This window comes from Mobula birostris, chromosome 3 (assembly GCF_030028105.1).
Source record: "Mobula birostris isolate sMobBir1 chromosome 3, sMobBir1.hap1, whole genome shotgun sequence".
NCBI classification, from domain to species: domain Eukaryota; kingdom Metazoa; phylum Chordata; class Chondrichthyes; order Myliobatiformes; family Myliobatidae; genus Mobula; species Mobula birostris.
This window is the reverse complement of record NC_092372.1, coordinates 186,221,844-186,246,964: the sequence shown is the minus strand read 5'-3', so window position 1 is coordinate 186,246,964 and position 25,121 is coordinate 186,221,844. Positions and strand designations below refer to the sequence as shown.

General features: G+C 38.8%; 1 protein-coding gene across 1 annotated transcript; it reads right to left on the bottom strand.

Annotated features, from left to right (window-relative positions):
- Positions 1 to 2,961: 2,961 nt before the first annotated feature.
- On the bottom strand, positions 2,962 to 5,163 carry LOC140194772 (OTU domain-containing protein 1). The gene has a single exon (XM_072252052.1). It carries the CDS (start codon positions 4,846 to 4,848, stop codon positions 3,739 to 3,741), a length of 1,110 nt encoding a protein of 369 aa, XP_072108153.1. The 5' UTR covers positions 4,849 to 5,163; the 3' UTR covers positions 2,962 to 3,738.
- Positions 5,164 to 25,121: the final 19,958 nt, after the last annotated feature.

Genomic DNA, 25,121 nt, shown 5'->3' with positions numbered 1-25,121 from the left:
GTTTTTAATATCCCTACAATGGGAAAAAGATTTTCACTTAAAAAAAGGGGGACCAATTGTAACATATCTAAGTTTGCTGATGACACTAAAATGAGTGGAAAAGTAAATTGCACAAAGGATCAAAAGGAAATAAATTGGTTAAGTGAGTGGGCAAGAGTCTGACAGATGGAATACAATATTAGAAAATACAAGGACACCCATTTTGGAAGGAAACAGAACAGATGAGATTATTCTTTAAATGATGAAAGACTGCAACATTCAGTCACGCAGAGGGATTTCAGAGTGCTTGAGCATGAATCGCAAAAGATTAGTTTGCAGGTGCAACAGATCATCAAGAATGGAATGTTGGCCTTCAATGCTATTGAAGTTAAAAGCAGGGAAGTTACGTGGCAACTATATAGGAAGCTGGTGAGGCTGCTTTTGGAGTACTACGTACTTTCTGTCCTTATTTGGAGAAAGACATACTGGCATTGGAGGCAGTACAGAGGAGGTTCTCCAGCTTGATCCTGAGATGAAGGCGCTAGCCTATGAAGAGAGATTGCATTGCCTGGGACTATACTTGCTGGAGTTCAAAGAATGAGAGGGGAAGGTTATAGAAACCTAAAGTTATGAAAGGGATAGATAAGATAAATGTAAGAAAATTATTTCCACTGGTGAGTGAGACTTGAATTAGGGAACATAGCCTCAAGATTCAGGGAAATACATCAGAACAGAGATAAATAGTGAATCTGTGGAATTCTCTGTCCAGGAAAGCAGTAGAAGCTACTTATTAGATGTATTTAATACAGTTAGGTAACTGTTTTGCATAGTAGGGGCATTATACACATGGCAAAAAGGCAAATAGGTATAACTGAGTACACAGCCAGATCAGCTGTAATCTTATTGAATGGCAGAACAGGCTCAACTATCCAGATAGCCTACAACTGTTCTTATTTCTTATATTCTCATTATTATTTATCCCTATTTATGCCTCATACAATTTTATAAACCTCTATCAGGTCACACCTCAGCTCCTTCACTCCTAGGAAACCAAGTCCTGCCTATCCACTCTCTCCTCTTAACAAGTATGCTCCAATCCAGGGAGTATCCAGATGAATATCCTGGTGGAAAATTCTGTACTCCAACACAACCAATTCCTTTCTATAATATGGCAACCAGAAATGGTCAAACCATTGTTTTGTAGAATTGCAACTTAATAACGCAACTTTTATATTCCATTCCTTGACCAATGAAGACAAGTCTTCTTCACCACCCTATCTACCCATGTTGCCATTTCAGAGAACTAGAGTTCAACTCCGAGGTTCCTCTGTTCATCAATATTCCTAGTGTCCCATTTACTGTACCATGCCCAACTCTATTTGACTTCCCAAAATGCACCACCTCTCTTAAGGTTTAAATTCTATCTGCCAACGTTCTTCTATCAAATCCATATCCTACTGTAGCCTTAAACAACCTTTCTCACCATCTACAGCTTTACCAATTTGTGTCATCCACAAACTTTATCATACCTCCAACATTCAACTCCAAGTCCTTCATGTACAAATGTGAATATGCAGTGACATGAATATATTTTACCCCAGACAGGATTTCAATCCATCAGACTATTGATTTTGACATATTGACTTGGATCATTCCAGACCTTGAGCAACTGGCCAAGGGGAATTGTTTTGAATTACAAAGCTTTTAGCGATGGATTTATTAGGCAGCACAGTTACACAGCTAGCAGAGCTGCTCCCTCACAGCTCCAATGACCTAGGTTCAATACTGACCAAGTGATGTGTGCGTGGTGGTGACCACACAAGTTTCCCCCAAGTGGGGAGTCAAAAATGGAATGAGTGTAATTGGGTACTTGATTGTAGGCTTGGAATTAGTATGACAATTGTGAGAAAGCAACATTAACCCTGTAATGAGAGATCGCTTCACAATGAGATACCTGATTTTACAAATTCTGTTACAATTCTAAATGATATCATGTTTCAAATTTTCTTTAACTGTTTTAAATATATTTCTGCTTTGCCTTTTCATATTAAACATTTTTTATCTTTGGCACATTTTACTTCTTCCAATTTTGAAACAAACATTATTGAAATTGAATTTATCCTGTCCTACATTAATGAGAAAACATTAAGAGGACTCATAATTAACAAACTTTGGTCACACTATTTAAACTGTGCTTTAATACTCTGTAGGATCAGGGACAAAAAGTTCCCTTTCACAATTGAACATCATGCCGCATGATTAACACTTGTTGACTTTCCCTTGCTAATTCTTGAAATATCTAAAGATAAAAACTTTAACATTTTAAAAATCTTAATTATTGCAAAACAATTAGCAGTCCATATGGCTGCAATTTCCCTGAAGCACTGCTAAATGTTTTCCTTTCCAAGTTCCCATTTAGAAGTGACAATATGTTTCAACTTCTAATTTATTAATGCAAAATTGCCTAACAAATTACTGCATTAATAAAATTCTCATTTCCTTTGTCCTTTGCGGTTCTTTTCATTGAATCATAGAAACTTGCACCACAGGAGGCTGCCATGTGTCTGTGTGTCTATGCTAGCTAATAAAAAACTATCCCAGCTAATTCCACATTTCAGTTCTTAGTAAATAGGAATATCTCAAGTACTTTTAAATGTGGCAACAGGTTTTTCCCTCTGCAACCCTTGCAAATAAGTTGGTTTCAAGCATCAACCACTGTCTGGTTGAGTTTTAACTTTCACCTTCTCCTTAAAACTGTCAATAGCTTAAGTTTATATACTGAATTGTCAAATTCTGCTAAGGCACCTCAGATTTTACACACTTCCAGGTTCCTCTTTCTAAAGAAAGCAAACCTAGCATGATTAATCTTTCTCCTCAATGAAAATAATGTGCTTATCAACAAATACCCATGTCATTTTGAATCTTACTATGAATTCCTATTGAAGATGATTCTACAAGACATCAAATGCTTAATTCAAGTAATGACTTGTGAGAAACATTACAACTTTATTCATTCCATGTTGATTAATAATTGTATAATCAAAACAAATACAACAGTTGCAAACTGGTTACAGGTTTGACCTTGCAAACCATTTTAGGAAGTTAGAACTTAATGCACCTTGGACAATGTATAAAAATCAGAAGTGCGGTGGCATGTCACAGAAGGTAATAAAATTAACAACTATAATGAAGCTCTCAAAGATCAGAAAATTCTTATCAAATTATAAAATCAAGGCAGAAATTTAATGGCAACCAGCCACCTGCCAGAATACATGAACTTTTCAGGTAATACAGCAACGAATGATTGCATAAAATGCAACATGAACAAATCCTTCTGTAAAAGTGTTCTCCAAAAGGAAAAAACTTTGCAAACCAGACTGAACAAATTAATTTCCAAACATCAGAAATGTAAAATATTACAAAAATATCAATGAAACAGTTCTTTTTCATTTAATTCTGTGGTCTCATAACTCCAGTAAACCCGATTAAAACTCAGGTGTCCTGAAACCTTCATCAGTTAAACATCCATAAATTCACACATTGAATTAAGGCGTTACTTATATAGTTGATTGTAAGATCCATTTAAAGTGCCATTAGCCTGATCAGAATGTGTAAGAATTTAAAACAAAAGTAAAAATCAAAACTATATACCAACAATATTTACAATTCTACTTCAGGTTGCCAGTCTTACTCATTTCGGCTTCACCAGTTCATCAAGGAACCTTAAGTCCTGACAGACACTGTAGTGTGTGGAACGACTCAAAAGCTACCGTTCTGTTCAATGTACATTTTAGAAAGAGAAGCTGCCATGGCTTTAGCCAGTTCTTCGTCTCTTTTCCTCTGAACGTGTGTCTGTGCGCACCATGTTTCGTATTCTGGGTTGGGTAGCGACTGATCAAAAACGGCGTCGTAGTGTCCATTGCTCAACCAACTCAACCATATGCTGGGTTTGGACTGGTCTTCGGGGCCAAGGCAATGCACCATAGTAGACACGGTCGGGCTTTCCATACTACCACCAGTGGTTAAGTAAATGTTAACCTTCAGCATCTGACTCATAGCCAGTAGCTCCGGGTACCCAGCCCAAGCCCCGTCCTGAGCAGCACTGATCAGGAACTCCCCAACATCACCTTCAATAATGGGATTGAACTCGTCCAGGTGATCCGCGATATGGTACACAGTTTGTTCCCTTAGCTCCTTGTGCATGGTCTGGTCGCCATAGACAGCCTTGCTGACCGCCCTGTACAGGCAATTGCCGTCGGGAATGCTGTGAAACCTGTACTTTTGTTTCTCCCTCAAGTAACTGTTTTGCTTTTCCACCTCGGCCAAGTAACGCGCAATCCTGGCGTTTTTCTCCGACCGGTTCTCCACCACCAGATCCACCGTTCTGTAGCCCGCACCGAGCTCGAGTTCCGCCGCCTGCAAAGCCGAAACGCGACTAGGGCCAGCTTGCTCAGGGATCTCGGTTCGGTTGCCTACCCGCGTCACCTCTTCCTCTGCCTCCCCAGAGATTCCCTCCAGGCCTTGGCCCCAAACTTGCGCTGGCTTTTCGCTACCTCGGCCTCGATCTGCGCGTTCGGGAGCGGTGTGAGCCCTCTCGCTCAACACCTGGACGGGCACGCCCCTCTCCAGCGGCCGCAGGGGAATCCTGGTGGTCGAAGTGTAGAGGTGCACGGCTGGGCCCGGAGCCGAGGCCGGGGCCTGGGCGAGTGGGTCATAGCTTGAGAAGGCGGGCATGCTGGCAGGGGGACAGGAGGCCTCACTCTTCACCGCGGCGCTTGGGTTGTCGACTGGCACTTTCTCCTCCGCTTGGATAGAGACGCTGAAGGCTGTTTCAGGATAGCGAGTCAAAACGCTGCTGCGAAAACGCATCCCGGCCTTCTTATAGCCGCCAATCCGGGTCGCCGTCAGAAATAGCCACTGTCATCACCACTCCCCGCAGTTGGACGGCTCGGCGCTGCCTTTAATTCCAGCTACGACACACACAACCCTAACTTTATCCGGATTACCTCAGCCTCGCTCAAATAAGTATAGTGGAGTGCGTCCTCTCGCCTGACCTCAGCGGAGCCGCCCTGCGTCTCCTAAATGGCATCACAGTGCACATTCGTCATGAGAGTGAGTATTTTGGAAGTGCCTGGATCCGTCCGTACCTCCCCTTCTGGCCGGGAGGCAGGCAGGCGACCTTGTTTACAACCTAGGCTGGCGCAGCCGCCTCAGCGGGCTGGAATGCTGCATCCGGCCGAAAGCGGGCAAGCGGCCATCGAACCTGTACATTGGCAGTGCTTCTGCTCATCAAACCTACTGATTGTTCTGTTTTAATTACCCAGCTTTAATAATTTTTTTTTGGTTTACCGCAAATACGTTATTTGGTCCAATAATTTCACGCCCTACGAAAGGAAATTCAAAGGTGCGATGAAGGTGTTAGATTGTTTGAAGAAGTACCCTGGTCTCGAGGAATTTCTTTTGTGGAATGTGACGCCCTCCAAGTATTACGTTTTAGTTTTTAATATCAAGTGGTTACCTTTAAACTGGCTTACAAAGAACATCAAGTATTAAAATAACCATATTTGTATAGTAGAAAAATGATTGCAAAATAAATGCCCGGTAACTTATTGAACTAGGGTTTCTCTTATAACATTAGTTTCTTCTTCAAATTTAAAGTAAAATTTCTTATCAGAGTACATACGGGTCACCACATAAAGCCCTGAGATTCTTGGTAATAAAGAAAGGCAGAAGCTTTTTTTTAAGTCAAACATGAGCTGATAACTACATGGCAGAAGCTGGATAATGGAACGACCACGAGTATCTCCTTAACAAATGGGATTAAAGGATTGAAAAATGCAGGAGAACTGGGAAGGCCGGATTGTAGCAGTGTAAACAATGTCAAATCAGACATCGAATGGAACATAGAAGGGGGAAAAGAGTTTGATGGGAGGAGAAGAAAAGTAATAAAAATGCATTCATTTACTTTAGGAATACAGAACGTATAGACGTGTTACTAAAATGGGCAGAGAAATTGCATATGGTATTTAATCCTGATCAATAGGTGCATTTGGGGAGTACTAATTAAAACTGGGATATACACAATGAATATAGGACCCTTGGACATAGCATACACGTCTAAGCATCCCTGAAAGTAGCAGTAGAGTGAGATAGGATAAATGGGATCCTTGCCTTCCTTAGATAGGAACAATAATAACAGCAAAGACATTTATATAAAGCATTAGTTAGGCCACGGCTGAAGTTCAGAGCAGAGTTCTGGTTGTAATAAACTAAGGACAAGATTGTACTGGCACTGACATAGTGGGTCATTGGGTCTATTTCCAAATGTTTTAATATGTTAAATTTTCACTTGCTGGACCAGAGGAGTTAATTGGTAATCATTAATAATTTTCACATTGTTAAAAATATATTTACATTATTGGACAACTTACTGCAGTGGATTTAATATGCAAATATAGCAACTTCATGAAACTCACAAGGAAGTTGAATGTGAGTTGCGTTGGGGAGCTCTAGGCCCCATTCTCAGTGGTTTAAAAGCAACTTCTTCCTCTCCACCATCCAATTTCTGAAATGTCCATGAACACGATCTCTATTTTTCTTTTACACTATTTATTTATTCTTGTGATTTATGGTAATTTTATGCCTTGCACATACTGCTGCTGCAAAGCAACACATTTCATGACACATGTCAGTGATAATAAACATGGTTCTTAAGCAGATTCTGGTCATTTTGAATTCTCTGTCTTCCTGCAAATCGTGGCTTATTTGCATATCAACAATGGTATGCTTTATGTGAATTCATAACTGGCCTTGGTTGCAGCAAGAAAGGCCATCAAATAAAGTGTTAATAATCATGCCGTTTGGTCCATATGCTATCCTTTGCCTTTTTTGTGTAGCCTATAACAATTTACCATGAATTTCCCAGAAGAAAAACTCAGGAGAAAGAATGCAAATTGGAAGAAACTGACCATTGAGCCCTTTCTCAAGAAATTAAGACCAAGTTACAGAGATTGAGAGAATATTGTAGAAATAGATTGTATGATTGCAGTTTTCAAATTCTTCTTTTCCTGGTTTGGCATTATGTAGAATATAGAACATAGAGCTATCTTATGTAGAACATAGAACAGTACAGCAAAGGAGCAGGCTCTTTGGCCAACAATATCTGCACCAAACATCATGGTCAGAATGTTTTCTAGGAACTGAAATTCCTTTTACATGATTTGAATGAAGATTTAAGGGGAAAAAATGGATAAACTGGAGAAATAATATTGTCTAGAAACACCCTTTCTCAATGTTAAGTAAACTGTTTTCTACCCTTCCCCATTCCCCAATCACTCCCACTTCTTGAGTGAAAGGTAAAGCACCAATATACTGAGGGTTCCTTAAATCCTTAAATCTGCCAGGGCTCCTGATGAAGCTTTCATCTTTAATCCTCTGGCTTCTTCCCCCAATTTGCATTATTACCAAAGTTAATGCAATGCCAACCCACAAATTGAAAAAAACAAAGTTTCTGCTCATTATCCCAATTCAAGGGATATAATATCTTCCAGCCCCAATTCTTCTATTCACCCCCCCCCGCAGTTCAAAGTCAGCAATCCAACCTCCTCTGCACCTCCCCCACCTCTCTAATTCACATACTGTTTTGTCAGAATGTGAAGCATAAATTTCAAATACCTTCTGGCCTCTTACAATCTCTCCCTCACCTAACCACCACCAATCATCCCAATCTCCAAAACTAGCTTGCGACCAGACCGCCAAACAACATACTTTCGATTGTTGACATCTCACTGTGATGCGCCGTGTAGTACGATCACTAGAGGCTTGAATGTCTCTGAAAATGGAAAAGCACTGAGACTATGTTTTTTTTAAATGTGCTTTTTTTAAGTAATTATATTCATTTAAATACCCTGCTGCTTTGGTGGGATTCAAGCTCATATATTTACAGTGAAAATACAGCACTCTAGTTGTCAGTTTAGCAACTGAACCAGCGTACTACTATGTCAAATTTAAATTAGATGTAAAGTGGAATTTAAACCCAGTGGTGGAATTCTTTATATATGATTTTAGCTTGTTTCTGATGATTGAAATAATTTCTGAATCCAAAAAAAAGAATCATTTGCTAAGCTTCTTATGTAAGCACATGCTTCCTAATCCAGCAGATTCGCCTGAAAACATGATTGAATAGCATGAACTAAATATATGGCGAAAGCTGCGGTTATTATAACTGGACTGACTGTTTCTTTGATTTGATGTCAAGGTATTCTTTTCCCAGTGGACATGCAGGCAAGTTTTCAATCAATTACACTTTCCAGCAAAGTGGAGCATAAAATGCCAGCATCTGACTTGTGAATAAGTTTTGAACTTTCTAGCATTTAATGGGTATTACATACAGCTTGCTTCAAAGCAACCATTATGCACCTCTTTTCACAATGAAAATTTTGCATGTATTAACATTTCACAAGACTGAAAAATCTGATCTGTCAATCTTCTGTCTGGAGACCTTTTACTGATAGATACATAATCAAAGCTATCCCATCCTATTTGAATATCAAGGTCAATCCTAGATGACATATTTCTATTTCACGGCCTTCACTCACTTTTAAAAAACATAATCTTATCAGAAATAGCATTATGGCTTCTGTATTAAATAAGTTAATACAGAGGAATACCCATCATGCAAATTAGGAAAAAATACAATATCAAGAAACATAATAAATATCAATGTTTGTGGTATCATAGTTGGCTTTTATATCATTGAGATAATAATATTGAATAAAATTCTTAACTTATGCTATAGTTCACTATTTTATCCTTAATACATAATTATACAGTATGTTTAAAAGTTCCAGCACTAAATGCAGTAACACTTAGTGGTAAACAAATAGATCTAATAAAAGTAAACAAGTATGTATCCAAAGCCTCGTTTTGGTGTTATTTCATTTCAACATTTCCTTTCCACAACTAATTTAATTATTTTTCTGTTACCTAAAATTTTCAACAAGGCTTAAAATGTCACTATCTTTAAGCATTATCCTCAATGCCCATTTTAAATTACAAATCAACCTTATATAATTACACTTACATTTAGCTTTATCTGTATTAATTGGCCTACATACCCACAGATTCCTAATATGGCCTGAAATCAAATCAACTATAAATGATGGATGAGGTTATTTCTGTGCTATGCCTATGCATTTCCTGCCACAGTGGCATTAAAGAAAACATGTAACATTACAATACTTGAGTAATAGTGTAAACACGAGGAATTCTGCAGATGCTGGAAATTCAAGCAACACACATCAAAGTTGCCGGACTGTCGAAGGGTCTCGGCCCGAAACGTCAACTGTACCTCTTCCTAGAGATGCTGCCTGGCCTGCTAGGTTCACCAGCAACTTTGATATGTGTTACTTGACTAATAGTACCTATTTTCATAAGTTATCCAATAATATATATGCCAAATCCTATTGATTTTTGATAAATCTCAGATTCTGCATGTACATTTTTTCTTCATGTTATAACTTTATTATAACATGATTGATGGAATAAAATATTTTACAAATTCACTCAGGAATCATATACCAGGGTTATTGTCAAAGCGTTTGGAATCAATGGAACTGAATTGTAAAGTTGATATTCAATCAACAGACTGTGCTTTAACAGCAACACAGATCAAGGTGATGATTTTATACTTCCCTCAGTAACTCTAAATACCCCAAAGGAAGTGCCAATGAAAGTTTTAAAAAAAATGAAGATACTGGATATCTAAAATAAAAACAGAGTTTCAAGAGTCACAAAATGGTCTTACAGCATTTAAAAGAGAATTGACATTTCAAATTGAAAACCATTATTTGGAACTAGGAAAGGGAGAAAACAAGTTAGTTTAGGTTGCAGAGAGCATGGGAAAGGAATAGCTAGGACAAAAGGAATCTCTGGTAGGGTGAAGCCAGGCTATGAAAATAAGCTATAGATGAAGTCGTCTAGTCACAAAGTTGATGAAGACATTTATAGACAGAGAGGAAACATTAACAAAGGAATGTAAAAGCTGTGAAATGCAGAAGTGTTTCCAGCAGATCAAGTGATGCTAGTGGAGAATAAGCCAATATTGCCGATGAATGGTCTTCAGTAGAATTGGCCAGTTCTAATATTTATACAGAAAGTTACAGATCTGGAAAATAGATAGGATGGAATCTGGAACACCCTGCCCTAGGAGTTGTTGGTGCAGGTATTCTCATATTTAAGTAGCATGCAGACAAACATGGATTGCCTATGCACAAATGTTAGTGGAGCAAATGAGGATAAATGGGGCTAATACAGAAGTACTATGTGGGCATGAACATGGTGAGCTAAAGGTAATGTCTGGTTCTGTGCTTTTGGCACTGTAACTCCCTATCAGATATTTCGTATTTATAGGGTCATCTCCCAGCTTTCTATATTTTTCAAGGGATAAGAAACTTATCCTTATGAATGTGGCCTTGCATATGAGGCCTCCTTAAACATTTCAGTTGTTCCTTGTTTATAATGTGATAACCAAAACATATATACAGCACTTTAAATATGACTTACCCAGTGTTAAAATCAAACATAGTAATTTGCTCTACTTTTAAGTGGAGATAAATTCTAATGCTTGTTTTGCTATGTTTACAGCCTGATTAAGCAGTCTTGTCATTTTTGTATAAGCTTCTTTGCGCATTCCCAATCCCTTTGCCAATGCGCATCACGTGCACAATGCCTTCCCACCATTGAAGTCATCTTCAAAAGGCGAGGCTTCCAGAAAGCGGCCTCCATCATTGAAGACCTCATCATCCGGGACGTGCCCTCTTCTAATTATTACCATCAATGAGGAGTCACAGGAGCCTCTAGTCCCACTCCTAAAGTTCTTAACGATCCATGGACCCATTGAATACGACCTCATCATTCCTCATTTGCTTTATTTATTTTAGTTCTTATTGTAACTCAGTTTTTATGTCTTGTAATATATTGCTGCCACAATATAAGAAATTTCACGACAGATGTCAGTGGTGATAAATATTCCTCCATTAAAGGTTATTTTCCAAACAACTTTCCTTTTTGTTTACCAATTACAATACCTCACACTATATTTTTTACTCCTTTACAAACGATATAAATATTTTGGCAATTTTATAAACGCGTTCTTGAAATTTACTGGGTTAGGTTGCACTGAATGTCAGCCAGCGTTTCACAGGAGATCGTCTTCCGTGCCAGTACATGGAGTACGGTCCGTGCTGTTAATTAGTTGCCGGCACGTCTAACCACTCTAATCCTGCGCTGAACAACCAGAAGCACTGAGTACTTGACTCCTCATCATTGTGTAGCTGCTCGTGTATCTAACGCAGCCCCAAAATAAAATCTAATTCAGGAAAAAAAGCAAAAGGATCTCGGCAGCACAAAGACACCATTAAAGAAGAAAGGCAGATTAATATGTATGTAAACACGGCAAATTAATGGGACTATAAACCATTAAAATAAAATAATACTCCTCAAAGACATTCAGAGACGGCTAAAAAGACTCCTGGAAAGCCCAAGAGCTATCAGATGGCCACCAGGAGCGTCCGGGGCGGAGCCACAGTTTGTACTACATCCGTAGCGGATCATAGTGAGCAAGTGATAGCAAATGTCAAACGCCGACAAGGTGAAGCACCAGAGCTCACCCACAATTTCTATGCTTTCACGTCATCCGCGTATCCAGAATTTGATTTTAATCTGATCAAATCATTACTTTCAGTCATTCTGTAATCTTTTTCCCATTACTTTTATGGTAGCCAGCTGTCAATTTCGTCCCCAGACAAAATTAGTCCGAGTTTATTCTTTAGTGAACCGTGTGGTACTCTATTCAGCTCCATTTGGAAAACTAGATAGATTATGTTGTTCACTCCTGATCCCTTCAAAGAATTCAATGAGATTTCAATAACATTTTTTTGTTTTGACATCCTTATTGATGATTTATTATTAAAAGTTGGGTTTATTTATTTATTTATTTGTTTCTTGAGATACAACTTGGAATAGGCCCTTCCAGCCCTTCGAGCTGTGTCGGCCAGCAGCCCCTGATTTAATCCTAGCCCAATCATGGGGCAATTTACAATGACCAATTCACCTCCCAGGTAAGTCTTTGGACTGTGGGATGAAACTGGAGCACCCAAAGGAAACCCACACAAGAAGATACTTCTCTGGAGTTGATTATGGACCAGGCAGCAGTGGGTGTTTTTGTTTGGGAAGCTCTCATTGCTGCCTGGTCCATAAACGACTCCAGAGAAATATTGTCCTTTCTGAATAAAGGTACAATGTTTGTGAGACCATGGATCTGCGCCTAGAAGGTCTTCACTCTCCAGGGTGCAGGCCTGGGCAAGGTTGTCTGGAAGACCAGCAGTAGAATGTTGTCCAAGGGAAAGACATTAGGACCTATACAGCTTGGCACCAGTATCGTCGCAGAGCAACGTGTGATTAAGTGCCTTGCTCAAGGACACAACACGTTGCCTCATCTGGGGCTCGAACTCACGACCTTCAGGGGTCACTAGTCCAATGCCTTAACCACTTGGCGACGTGCCCACACATTGTTTGATGTATGCCAGTACTGAGGTATATATTTTTTGATTATTACATACATATAAAAAGCATCTGATATCTTTCCACGAAGTTCTTGTAAAAGTAACAAATTTCAATGTCAGGAAGAAGAGCTTTGCGTTTTCTTGAACATCTCCATGTTTCGCTTTAAGTTTCTTTCTAATTTCTAGCTTCCCAACAGCATACACAGGAGTTTACCAGGACAAATGTGATGACCAGATCACCACATCTTCCCTTCAGATTCAAAAATATACTCAGTCTTTTTCTTCCTGGAACTAGGAATTAAGGGTGACCTTCCTTTTCTTATGGGGCTGAGATGACTACAATTCCACACAGTTCGATTCCACAGTGTGGGATCTGATCTCTGCTATAGCTGGAGTTTGAATTGTCTGAACTCTTGTACACTGCTTCCATTGTTTGCACAAGGGCTCCACATGTGCCTGTCAAAGTGTTCATTGCTTTTTTCAGAATCCGAAACAGGTTTATTATCACCGGCATGTGACGTGAAATTTGTTAACTTGGCAGCAGCAGTTCAATGCAATACATAATACAGAAGAGAAAAAAATAATAAATAATTTTTTTAAGGTTGATCAATTACAGTATATGTATATTGAATAGATTTAAAAACTGTGCAAAAGCAGAAATAGTGTATATTTTAAACAGGGAGGTGGTGTCCAAGGGTTCAATATCCATTTAGGAATCAGATGGCAGAGGGGAAGAAGCTGTTCCTAAATCGCCGAGTGTGTGCCTTCAGGATTCTGTACCTCCTACCTGATGGTAACAGTGAGAAAAGGGCATGCCCTGGGTGCTGGAGGTCCTTAATAATGGACGCTGCCTTTCTGAGACACTGCTCCCTAAAGATATCCTGGGTACTTTATAGGCTAGTACCCAAGATGGAGCTGACTAGGTTTACAATCTTCTGCAGCTTCTTTCGGTCCTGAGCAGTAGCCCCCCACCCCCCCCCCCCCACCATCCCAGATTGTGATGCAGCCTGTCAGAATTCTCTCAATGGTACATCTATTGAAATTTGAGTGTATTTGTTGACATGCCAAATCTCTTCAAACTCCTAATGAAGTATACCCACTGCCTTGCCTTCTTTATAACTACATCGATATGTTGGGACCAGGTTAGATCCTCAGAGATCTTGACACCCAGGAACTTGAAGCTGCTCACTCTCTCCACTTCCGATGCCTCTATGAGGATTGGCAAGTGTTCCTTCATCTTATCCTTCCTGAAGTCTACAATCAGGACTTTCACCTTACTGACGTTGAGTGCCAGGTTGTTGCTGTGACACCACTCCACTGGTTGGCATATCTCACTCCTGTACACCCTCTCAACACCACCTGAGATTCTTCCAATAATGGTTGTATCGTCAGCAAATTTATAGATGGTGTTTGAGCTATGCCTAGCCACACAGTCATGGGTATATAGAGAGTATAGCAGTGGGCTAAGCACACACCCCTGGGGTGCGCCAGTGTTGACCGTCAGCGAGGAGGATATGTTATTATCAATCCACACGGATGGTGGTCTTCTGGTTAGGAAGTCGAGAATCCAGTTGCAGAGGGAGGTACAGAGGCCCAGGTTCTGCAATTTCTCAATCAGGATTCTGGGAATGATGGTATTAAATGCTGAGCTATTGTCGATGAACCGCATCCTGACATAGGTGTTGTGTTGTCCAGGTGGTCTAAAGCCATGTGGAGAGCCATTGAGAGTGCGCCTGCCGTTGACTTATTGTGGCAATAGGCAGATTGCAATGGGTCCAGGTCCTTGCTGAGGCAGAAGTTCAGCCTAGTCATGACCAACCTCTCAAAGCATTTCATCACTGTAGATGTGAGTGCTTCTGGGCAATAGTCATTAAGGCAGCTCACATTATTCTTCTTTGGCACTGGAATAATTGTTGCCTTTTTGAAGCAAGTGGGAACTTCTGCCCATAGCAGTGAGAGGTTGTACGCTTCTTTCTACTATTAAGGTAATGAGATGTGGATTCCCTTTCACCAATGAAAGTGCTACGTTTCTTTCAAGAAGACAGTGAACACTTTCTTTGTTCTAGCAGTCAGAACGACTGCAGATGCAGGAAACCTGAAATAAAAGTAAATAAATATACATCTTGTTTGGCAAGTAAGGGCATCTATGAGTCCAACAATGATATATTTCCTTTTTTGAGGCTGGAGGCTATGTGAAGAACAAATTGTTGTTGTTATTGCAAGATTTTCTTCCAAACATCATAATCCTCTTCCAAGATCCAAAATATAATTTCAAAAAAAGTTCATGAATAGTCACTGAACTACAAAGTTTACAAAGTTAGGTTCAATCATTAAAATATTTCCTCAATGTTTTGTGAAAAGGGCTTACATAAAGGAAAGCTGCATGACTTATTAATAGATATGCCCATCAGTTCTACAGATCTTTGCATTACCCATGAGACATAGGAGCAGAATTAGGCCATTTGGCTCCTCGAGTCTTCTCCATCATTCCATCATGGGCGACTTATTATCCTTCTCAACCCCATTCTTCTGCCTTCTCCCCATAACCTTTGATGCCCTGACTAATCATGAACCTATTAACCACTGCTTAATATATATGCAATGACTTGGCCTCCATAGCCATCTGTGGCAATGAATTCCACAGTTTCACTACCCTCTGGCTGAAGAAATTTCTCATCACTGTTCTAAATGGATATTCCGCTATTTTGTGGCTGCACTCAGGTCCTAGATCCACCCACTACAGGAAATATCCTCTTCACATCAACTCCATCTAGGCCTTTCAATATTCAATAGGGTTCAATGAGATCACCTTTTATCCTTCTGAACTCCAGCAAGTACAGGTCCAGAGAAATCTAACAATCCTTCAATATTAACCAGAATAATTCTTGTGAACCTACTCTGGACTTTCTCTAATGCCCACACATCTTTTCTTAGATAAGTGGCCCAAAACTGCTTATAATACACCAACTGCAGTCTGACCAATGCCTTATAAAGCCTCAGCATTACATCCTTGTTCGTATATTCTAGTCCTCTTGAACTAACATTGCAGTTGCCTTCCTTATCACTGACTCAACCAGAAAGTTAACCTGTATAGAATCCTGCACAAGGACTCCCAGGTACCTTTGCACCTGTGATTTTTGACTTTTCTCCATGTTTAGAAAATAGTGTACACATTAAAGTGCATGACATACACTTCCCTACATTACATTTCATCTGCCTCTCCCTTGCCTATTTTCCCAATCGAGACCACAAGACCATAAAATATAGGAGTAGAATTAGGCCAATTCTCATCCCGTTTTCTCTGCTGTTTCACTATGGCTGATACATTTCTCTCTCAGCCCCAATCTCCTGCCTTCTCCCCATATCCCTTCATGCCCTGAACAATCAAGAATCTATCAACCTTTGCCTTAAATATACCCAATGACTTGGCATCCACAGCTGCCTGTGGCAAAGAATTCCACAGATTCACCACTCTTTGGCGAAAGAAATTCCTCTTCATCTTCATTCTAAATGGACGTCCTCTATCCTGAGGCTGTGTCCTCTGATCTTAGACTCCCCCACCATAGGAAACATTCTCTCCACATCGATCCTATGAAGGCCTTTCAACATTCAATAGATTTCAATGAGAAACCACCACCACCCCCCTCCATTCTTCTGAATTCCAATGAGTATAGGTCAGAGATTTCCTGGTGGTGGCTGATGGAGTAACAGCAATCTGCCGTTGCTCCAACTCTAATTATCTTCCTATTTCCAACCTGTCTTGAAATTTCTTTTTTAAGTGTGATATTCTTTCATTATGGCTGGAAGGAGTGCCACAGGTACTAAAAAGGATGATTTTCCTGCCTCTTTTGATTCTATTATGGATTTGCTGCAAAGTCATACACGAGAAGCCTCTGAGAAGTTTCAACAATTCAGCACCGAATTTAAACAAATAGATGGTAAATTGGACTCTATTCAACAAACTCTTAATGAACACGATAAACGTATTAAAAATAGAGGAAAATTTGTTGGCTCTTGAACGGAAGTGGATGAATTGCAGAAGCTTTGTGAAAAGTAATTGAAGTCCAACGAAAAGTTAAGACAGAAGATTATCAACCTAGAAATAGATGTAGAAGGATCAACAATAGAAGTAGAAGGTTATGGGTCTCGAAGAACTAATCGAAGGTAACCATCTTATGGAGTTTTTTGCAAACTTTTTGGAAGAATTATTTCCGGAGATTTTGACATCTGTGCCTATGATCAATCGAGTTCACAGATCTCCTGTGTTTAGACCTCCTAACGGTCAGAGACCAAGATCAGTAATAATCTGTTTCCAGGAAGTTAAAACAAAGGAACTCTTAATTTGCGAATCTCGTCGGAAGCATGATTGACTATAATGGTCACAAGATTAGAATTGTCAAAGATTATTCGCCTGAGGTTATGCAGGAATGTGTTAAGCTCAAAGAAGTTATGTCCAAGCTTTTTAATAAGGGTTTCAAGCCTTCCCTTCGCTACCCAGCCCGACTCAGAATCACACTTAAAAACGGTTCTTTCGAATGATTCCGCTCGACTGTTGAAGTGCAAAAGTTTTAAAACCCGAAGGCTAGCTGTTTAGTTTCTCCTTACATGAAGACACAAGATTAAATGAGAAACTTTTAATTTGCAAACCCCGTTGAAGGGGCATGATTGGTTATAGGGTGGAATATTAAGATTCTCGAAGATTATTCATTGAGGTTATGCAGGAATGTGCTAAGTTTAAACAAGCTATGTTGGAATTTTTTTAATAAGGGTTTTAACCCATCCCTTGGCTACCAAGTTTGACTGAGAATCTCATTAAAGATCGATCCTTCGAATGGTCTCATTTGAATCCTGAAGCGCAAAGATTTTTTTAAATTTGAAGGCTAACTGCTTAGTCTGTTTTTCCATGAAAATATAAGATTAATGTTTAATGTCTATCTGTATGAACAATTGTACCTTTTACTTTTGGTAAACCTTTGTAACTAATTTCCTTTTGTATTTTTAATACTGTATTTTTGATATACGAGAATTGAATATCTTGTTGGGGGATTGCTTAGTCTAGATTGGAATATAAATATCCTTGAAACTAATTGGAGCGATCACCAGGTTTTTTTTTTGGGGGGGGGTTGTCTGTAGTTCGTAGATACCGACTTTCTATTGGTCAGTTTTCTTTCTTTGGGAGGTAGGCGGGGGTATGGTTTTTTCTCCCCAGAAGCTGTTTTTGAATTTTTAGCCAACTTGTTGCTTGATTACCATTTCTCAAGGTTTATGGCTTGGTTTTTAACTTACATTTTAACCCTTCCTTTAAATAATATCAAAAATGGACCAAACTATTAATTTACTCAGTTTTAATGTGAAAGGGTTAAATCACCCTGTTAAATGTAATAAGATTTTTGCTTATATTAAGAAATTTAAGGACCCTATTATATTGTTACAAGAAACTCACATACGCAAATGTGATAATCTATGTTTTTTTCAGCCGTTAGAATGGACTTTGTTTTCACGCTTCTTTTCAGGCCAAATCTAGAGGAGTTTCGATTCTTATAGATAATACACTTTCCTTTGTCCAACATAAAGTAGTGTCTGATACTAATGGACATTTTGTTATAGTTTCAGGAAAACGAGATAATAAATTAATAGCATTTGCCAATGTATATGCCCCAAATGTAGATGATCCAGGATTCTTTGAACGTTTTTTTCCATTTTTACCAGATCTAAATTTTTATTCTTTGATGATGGGAGGAGATTTTAACTGTTGGCTAGACCAATTTTAGACCGATCATCTTCTAAACCAGTGTCTCTTAATAAATCAGCTTTGCTTATTCAATCCTTTTTATTGAAGTGTGGTATAGTTGATGCTTGGTGTTTTTTTGCATCCTTTAGATAGGGAGTATTCATTTTTTCCCATGTTCATCCTACATATTCCAGGATTGATTTTTTTTAATCAACAGTGAAATGATTTCATCAGTTCAATCCTGTGAATATAAGGAGATTGCTGCTTCAGATCATGCTCCTATATTTCTATCTTTAAAACTTCCTGGTCTTCCTCAAACCAACAGATTTTGGTTTTTTAATACAACTTTGTTATCTGCTAAGGAATTTTTAATATTTCCAGAGAAGCATATTATTTTGTTTTTTGAAGAGAATAAAAAGGAAGAGACTCCTAATCTTATTGTATGGACTACTTTCAAGGCCTATATTAGAAGACAAATTATTTCTTATACCGTGAGTGTTAAGAATAAAGCTAATAAAGAAAGAATTGAATTAGCCAATCAATTAAAACAATTAGATCAAAAATATGCTATAGCTTCAGACCCTGATTTATATAAAAGATGTGTTGAAGTTAAAACTAAATATGATCTTCTGTGAACATATCTAATTGAAACTCAACTTTTTAAAGACAAAACTCAATTTTACATTCACGGAGCTAAATCAGGCCAAGTATTGGCCAACCAATTAAGAAGTTCTGCAGCTAAACGACAAATTAGAGAAATTTGCAAAACTAATGGTGACAGGACAAATGATTACACTGAAATAAATGATACCTTCAGAGAATTCTATTCTAAACTTTATAATTCTGACTCCCCTAAAGATACTGTAATGAATAATTTTCTAGATCAATTAAATATTCCTGCACTTTCTGCAGATAATTGCAAACAGATGGATCAACCCATTTCTTATGAGGAAATCGCCAAGGCTATACGTTCATTACACTCGGGGAAGGCTCTGGGTCCAGATGGATTTTCTGGAGAATTTTATAAGGCTTTTTCTTCATTAATTATACAGCAGTTACACTTAGTTTTTTTGGACTCTTTCAAACTGGGTAGTTTGCCTCAATCTTTTTATAAAGCTTCTATTTCGCTTATCCTAAAAACAGAACAAGGATCCAACTGAATGCTCTTCATATAGGCCAATTTCATTACTCAATGTTGATACTAAAACTCTTTCTAAAGTTCTGGCTCATAGGATTGAAAATATTTTACTTTCAATTAATTCTGATGATCAGACTGGATTTATTAAAAACTGACATTCCCATTTTAATATACACCATGTATTAAATGTTACTTATTCTCCTTCTCAGGAGATATCGGAATATGTGATATCCTTAGATGCTGAGAAGGCCTTCGATCGGGTTGAAAGGAATTATTTATTTAAAACCTTAGAAAAATTTAATTTTGGACCAGATTTTATTCAATGGATTAAATTACTTTATTTATCTCCTTCTGCTCAGGTTCTTACTAATTTTCAAAACTCCAAACCATTTAAACTTCACTGCGGAACTAGACAAGGCTGTCCGTTGAGACCTTTGCTTTTTGATCTAGCTTCAGAACCCCTTGCTATTGCTTTTCAAGAACCTAATGATATCTGTGGTATTTTAAGGAGAAGGTATCACCCACAAAATCTCGCTTTACACTAATGATATATTGCTTTTTATCTCTAACGTTGAGGCCACGCTACCTTGCGAACTTTCTTTACTCTGCCGTTTTAGCCAGTTTACAGGATATAAACTGAACCTACATAAGAGTAAATTATTTCCTTTAAATTATTTGGTATCAATTAATGCTAATCTCCCTTTTAAAATTGTAAGGAATCAATTTACTTTTTTGGGTGTAACAATCACTAAGAATTACAAACACCTGTTTAAAGAAAACTTTCTTACTTTATTGAACCACGTAAAAAAGATATTATTAAATTGGTCACCTCTTTCAATATCGTTGATTGGATGAAATAATTCTATTGAAATGAATATTCTACATAAATTTATATATCTTTTTCAGGCTTTACCCGTTCTTATTCCGAAATCATTTTTTGACTCTCTTGAATCAATTTTTTCCTCCTATATATGGAAACATAAACATCCTCGTTTAAATAAAGTTCATCTTCAAAAACCTAAAAAGTCTGGAGGTTTAGCCCTACCTAATTTTAGTTTTTATTACTTGGCAGTTAATATACGATATCTTACGTTTTGGCTATATTATATTAATCGTGTAGACTGTCCGGTATGGGTTTCTTTATACTTTACTTTATTGTCGCTAAACAATTGGTACTAGAACGTACAATCATCACAGCGATATTTGATTCTGCACTTCACACTCCCTGGATTACAAATATTAAATATTAAAGATATTAAAAATATTTAACATTAGTAAATATTAAAAATTTAAATTATAAATCATAAATAGAAAATAGAAAAATGGGAAGTAAGGTAGTGCAAAAAAAAAAAAAACAAGAGGCAGGTCCGGATATTTGGTGGGTACGGCCCAGATCTGGGTCAGGATCCGTTCAGCAGTCTTATCACAGTTGGAAAGAAGCTGTTCCCAAATCTGGCCATACGAGTCTTCAAGCTCCTGAGCCTCCTCCCGGAGGGAAGAGGGACGAAAAGTGTGTTGGCTGGGTGGGTCGCGTCCTTGATTATCCTGGCAGCACTGCTCCGACAGCGTGCGGTGTAAAGTGAGTCCAAGGATGGAAGATTGGTTTGTGTGATGTGCTGCATCGTGTTCACAATCTTCTGCAGCTTCTTTCGGTCTTGGACAGGACAACTCCCATACCAGGTTGTGATGCACCCTAGAAGAACTCTTTCTACAGTGCATCTATAAAAATTAGTGAGGGTTTTAGGGGACAGGCCAAATTTCTTTAGTTTTCTCAGGAAGTAAAGGCGCTGGTGGGCCTTCTTGGCAGTGAACTCTGCTTGGTTGGACCAAGTCAGGTCATTTGTGATATTGACCCCGAGGAACTTAAAGCTTTTGACCTGTTCCACTTGTGCACCACCGATGTAAATTGGGTCGTGCGGTCCACTACTCCTTCTGAAGTCAACAACCAATTCCTTCATCTTGCTGACGTTGAGGGATAGGTTATTTTCTTCGCACCATGCCACCAGGTTCTTAATTTAGAAGCTAACTCTGTTAATAAATGTTCTATTATTTCTTTTCTTGGATCCTCACTTCCTTTATTTGTAAGTAAACTAACTGATAATTTAATAGTTAATCACACTCTGAGGATCTGGATACAATTTAGAAAACATTTTGGTTTATTGAGCTTTTCGCTTTCTAGTCCCATTTATTCAAAATTTTTTTTAAACCCTCCATGACTGATTTAGTTTTTAAAGAATGGGACAGGTTGGGTATTAAATATTTTTGGGATCTGTTTGTTAGAGGATATCTTTTTTTATCTGAGCAATCGTCAGCTCAATATAGCTTACCCAAAACTCACTTTTTGAGATATCTACAAATCAGAGACTAAGATCTCAATTATGCACATTTCCTATAAGCTAAGAACTTACTAGATGTAATTTTTAATTTGACACCTTTTCATAATGGTTCAATATCTAATATTTATGGTATGTTACTGGAGACGAGGTATGTTCCTTTAGACAAAATTACGAATCCCTGGGAACAAGATTTACAGACATCAGTATCTGAGGAAACTTGAAATGAAATTTTTAAACTGGTTAATACTTCATCGCAATGTGCTCGCCATTCCCTCATACAATTTAAGATGGTACATAGAGTCCATATGACAAAAGTTAAGCTATCTCGTTTTTATTCGGATATATCTCCTTACTGTGACGGATGCAATAATGGAAAAGCTTCATTAATTCATATGCTTTGAACTTGTCCATGTCTTGAAAAATATTGGAAGGAAGTTTTTCAAACTTTCTTTTTACTTTTCAAAGTCAATTTTAAGCCAAATCCTCTGACGGCCCTATTCGGTATTGTTGCAGGACAAGACATCAAGCTGAAGACATCTGATTTACATATTTTGGCCTTTAGCTCTCTTATAGCTAGGAAGGCACTTTTGTTTAAATGGAAAGATGTTTCTCCTCCTAGTCATGCTCAATGGTTATACAATGTTATGTGATGCTTAGATTTAGAGAAGATTCATTGTTCAGTTTCTGAATCTCATCAAGACTTTCAAGCGCAGACACGAGGAAATCTGCAGATGCTGGAAATTCAAGCAACACACACAAAAAATGCTGCTGAACGCAACAGGCTAGGCAGCATCTATAGGAAGAGGTAGTCGGCATTTCAGGCCGGGACCCTTCGTCAGTACCAACTGAATGAAGAGATAGTAAGAGATTTGAAAGTGGGAGTGGGAGGGGGAGATCCGAAATGATAGGAGAAGACAGGAGGGGAGGGGCGGATCTAAGAGCTGGAGAAGGAAGAGGATCATGGGATGGGAAGCCTGGGGAGAAAGAGAAGGGGGGAGGGGAGCCCGGAGGATGGAGAGCAGGCAAGGAGTTATAGTGAGAGGGACAGAGGGAGAAAAAAAGAGAGAGAAAAAAAGGGGGAAAATATATATAAAAAATATACAAAATAAATAAATAAGGGATGGGGTGTGAAGGGGAGGAGGGGCATTAACAGAAGTTAGAGAAGTCAATATTCATGCCATCAGGTTGGAGGCTACCCAGACGGAATATAAGGTGTTGTTCCTCCAACCTGAGTGTGGCTTCATCTTGAGAGTAGAGGAGTCCGTGTATAGACATATCAGAATGGGAATGGGACGTGGAATTAAAATGTGTGGCCACTGGGAGATCTTGCTTTCTCTGACAGACAGAGTGTGGGTGTTCAGCAAAACGGTCTCCCAGCCTGCATCGGGTCTCACCAATATATAGAAGGCCGCACTGGGAGCACCGGATGCAGTATATCACCCCAGCCGACTCAGAGGTGAAGTGTTGCCTCACCTGGAAGGACTGTCTGGGTCCTGAATGGTGGCGAGGGAGGAAATGTAAGGGCATGTGTAGCACTTGTTCCGCTTACAAGGATAAGTGCCGGGAGGGAGATCGGTGGGAAGGGATGGGGGGGGACGAATGGACAAGGGAGTCATGTAGGGAGCAATCCCTGTGGAAAGCAAAAAGATGGGGGGAGGGAAAGATTTGCTTGGTGGTGGGATCCCGTTGGAGGTGGTGGAAGTTACGGAGAATTATGTATGTTGGACCCGGAGGCTGGTGGGGTGGTAGGTGAGGACAAGTGGAACCCTATTCCTAGTAGAGTGGCGGGAGGATGGGGTGAGAGCAGATGTGCATGAAATGGGAGAGATGCATTTGAGAGCAAAGTTGATGGTGGAGGAAGGGAAGCCTCATTCTTTGAAAAAGGAAGACATCTCATTTGTCCTGGAATGAAAAGCCTTCTCCTGAGAGCAGATGCAGTGGAGATGGAGGAATTGCGAGAAGCTTTCAAGCATTGTGGGAATCCTTTCTGAATTATTTTCAAAACTTTCAAACCCCTAATTTGTTGTTTAAATTTAGATGTTGACTACTATTAATTTTTATTATACGAGAAGGTATTTTACCTTTTTTTCTCATTAATAAACAGCTTCAGTCTTGGTAGGGGTTAGACTCTTCTATTGTAATAAATTGGTATATTTCAATATAACTTTGACTAACCCTGAATATGGGGTAATGAGTATTATGATTAGATATAAGGCATATAATTATATTATATATTATATATATTAATATAAATATAATTAAATATATAATTGTATAAGGCATTGGTGAGGTCAAATTTGGAGTATTGTGTACAGTTCTGGTCACCGAATTATAGGAAAGATGTCAATAAAATTGAGAGAGTACAGAGGAGATTTACTAAAATGTTGCCTGGGTTTCATCTCCTAAGTTAGAGAGAAAGGTTGAACAGGTTAGGTCTTTATTCTTTGGAGCATAGAAGGTTGAGGGGGAACTTGATAGAGGTATTTAAAATTATGAGGGGGACAGATAGAGTTGACATGGATAGGCTTTTTCCATTGAGAGTGGGAGAGATTCAAGCAAGAGGACATGAGTTGAGAGTTAAAGGGCTAAAGTTTAGGAGTAACATGAGGGGGAACTTCTTTACTCAGAGAGTGGTAGCTGTGTGGAACGAGCTTCCAGAAGAAGTGGTTGAGGCAGGTCTGATATTGTCGTTTAAAGTTAAATTGTTTAGATATATGGACAGGAAAGGAATGGAGGATTATGGGCTGAGTGCAGGTCGGTGGGACTAGGTGAGAGTAAGAGTTCAGCACGGACTAGAAGGGCCGAGATGGCCTGTTTCCGTGCTGTAATTGTTATATGGTTATATAATGTAATTGGTAGTTTTTTTGATGTACTTTCTTGTACTCTGTATTCTTCTATGTAGAAACTAATAAAAATATTGAATGAGTATAGGTCCAGATCAATCAAACACTCCTCCTATGATTATCCTTTCAATCCTGGAATCATTTTTGTGAACCTCCTTTGAGCTCTCCCCAATGTCAGCACTTCCTTTCTTTGATAAAGGGCCCAAAACTGCTCACAATACTCCTAGTGAGGCCTAACCAGTACCTTATAAAGCTTCAAGATTACATCTTTGTTTTTATATTTTAGAGTACAAATGCAGACAGAGCAAAGAGTTAAATTGTATCACACAGGCAAAATTCAAAAGGGTGAAGAATGCAGGACTGAAGGACAGGCAAGGAATGCATGTGGCTCTAATGGTAAGAGATGGAATTACATCTTTAGAAAGAGGAGACATAGGGTCAGAGAATATTGAATATTTGTGGGTGGAGTTAAGAAACTGCAAGGGAAAAAAAACCATTATGGGAATCATATATATATGCCTTCAAATAGTG

Coding starts and splice junctions, on each gene's coding strand:
- LOC140194772 (XM_072252052.1), bottom strand. CDS start 4,848: ATGCGTTTTCGCAGCAGCGTTTTGACTCGCTATCCTGAAACAGCCTTC.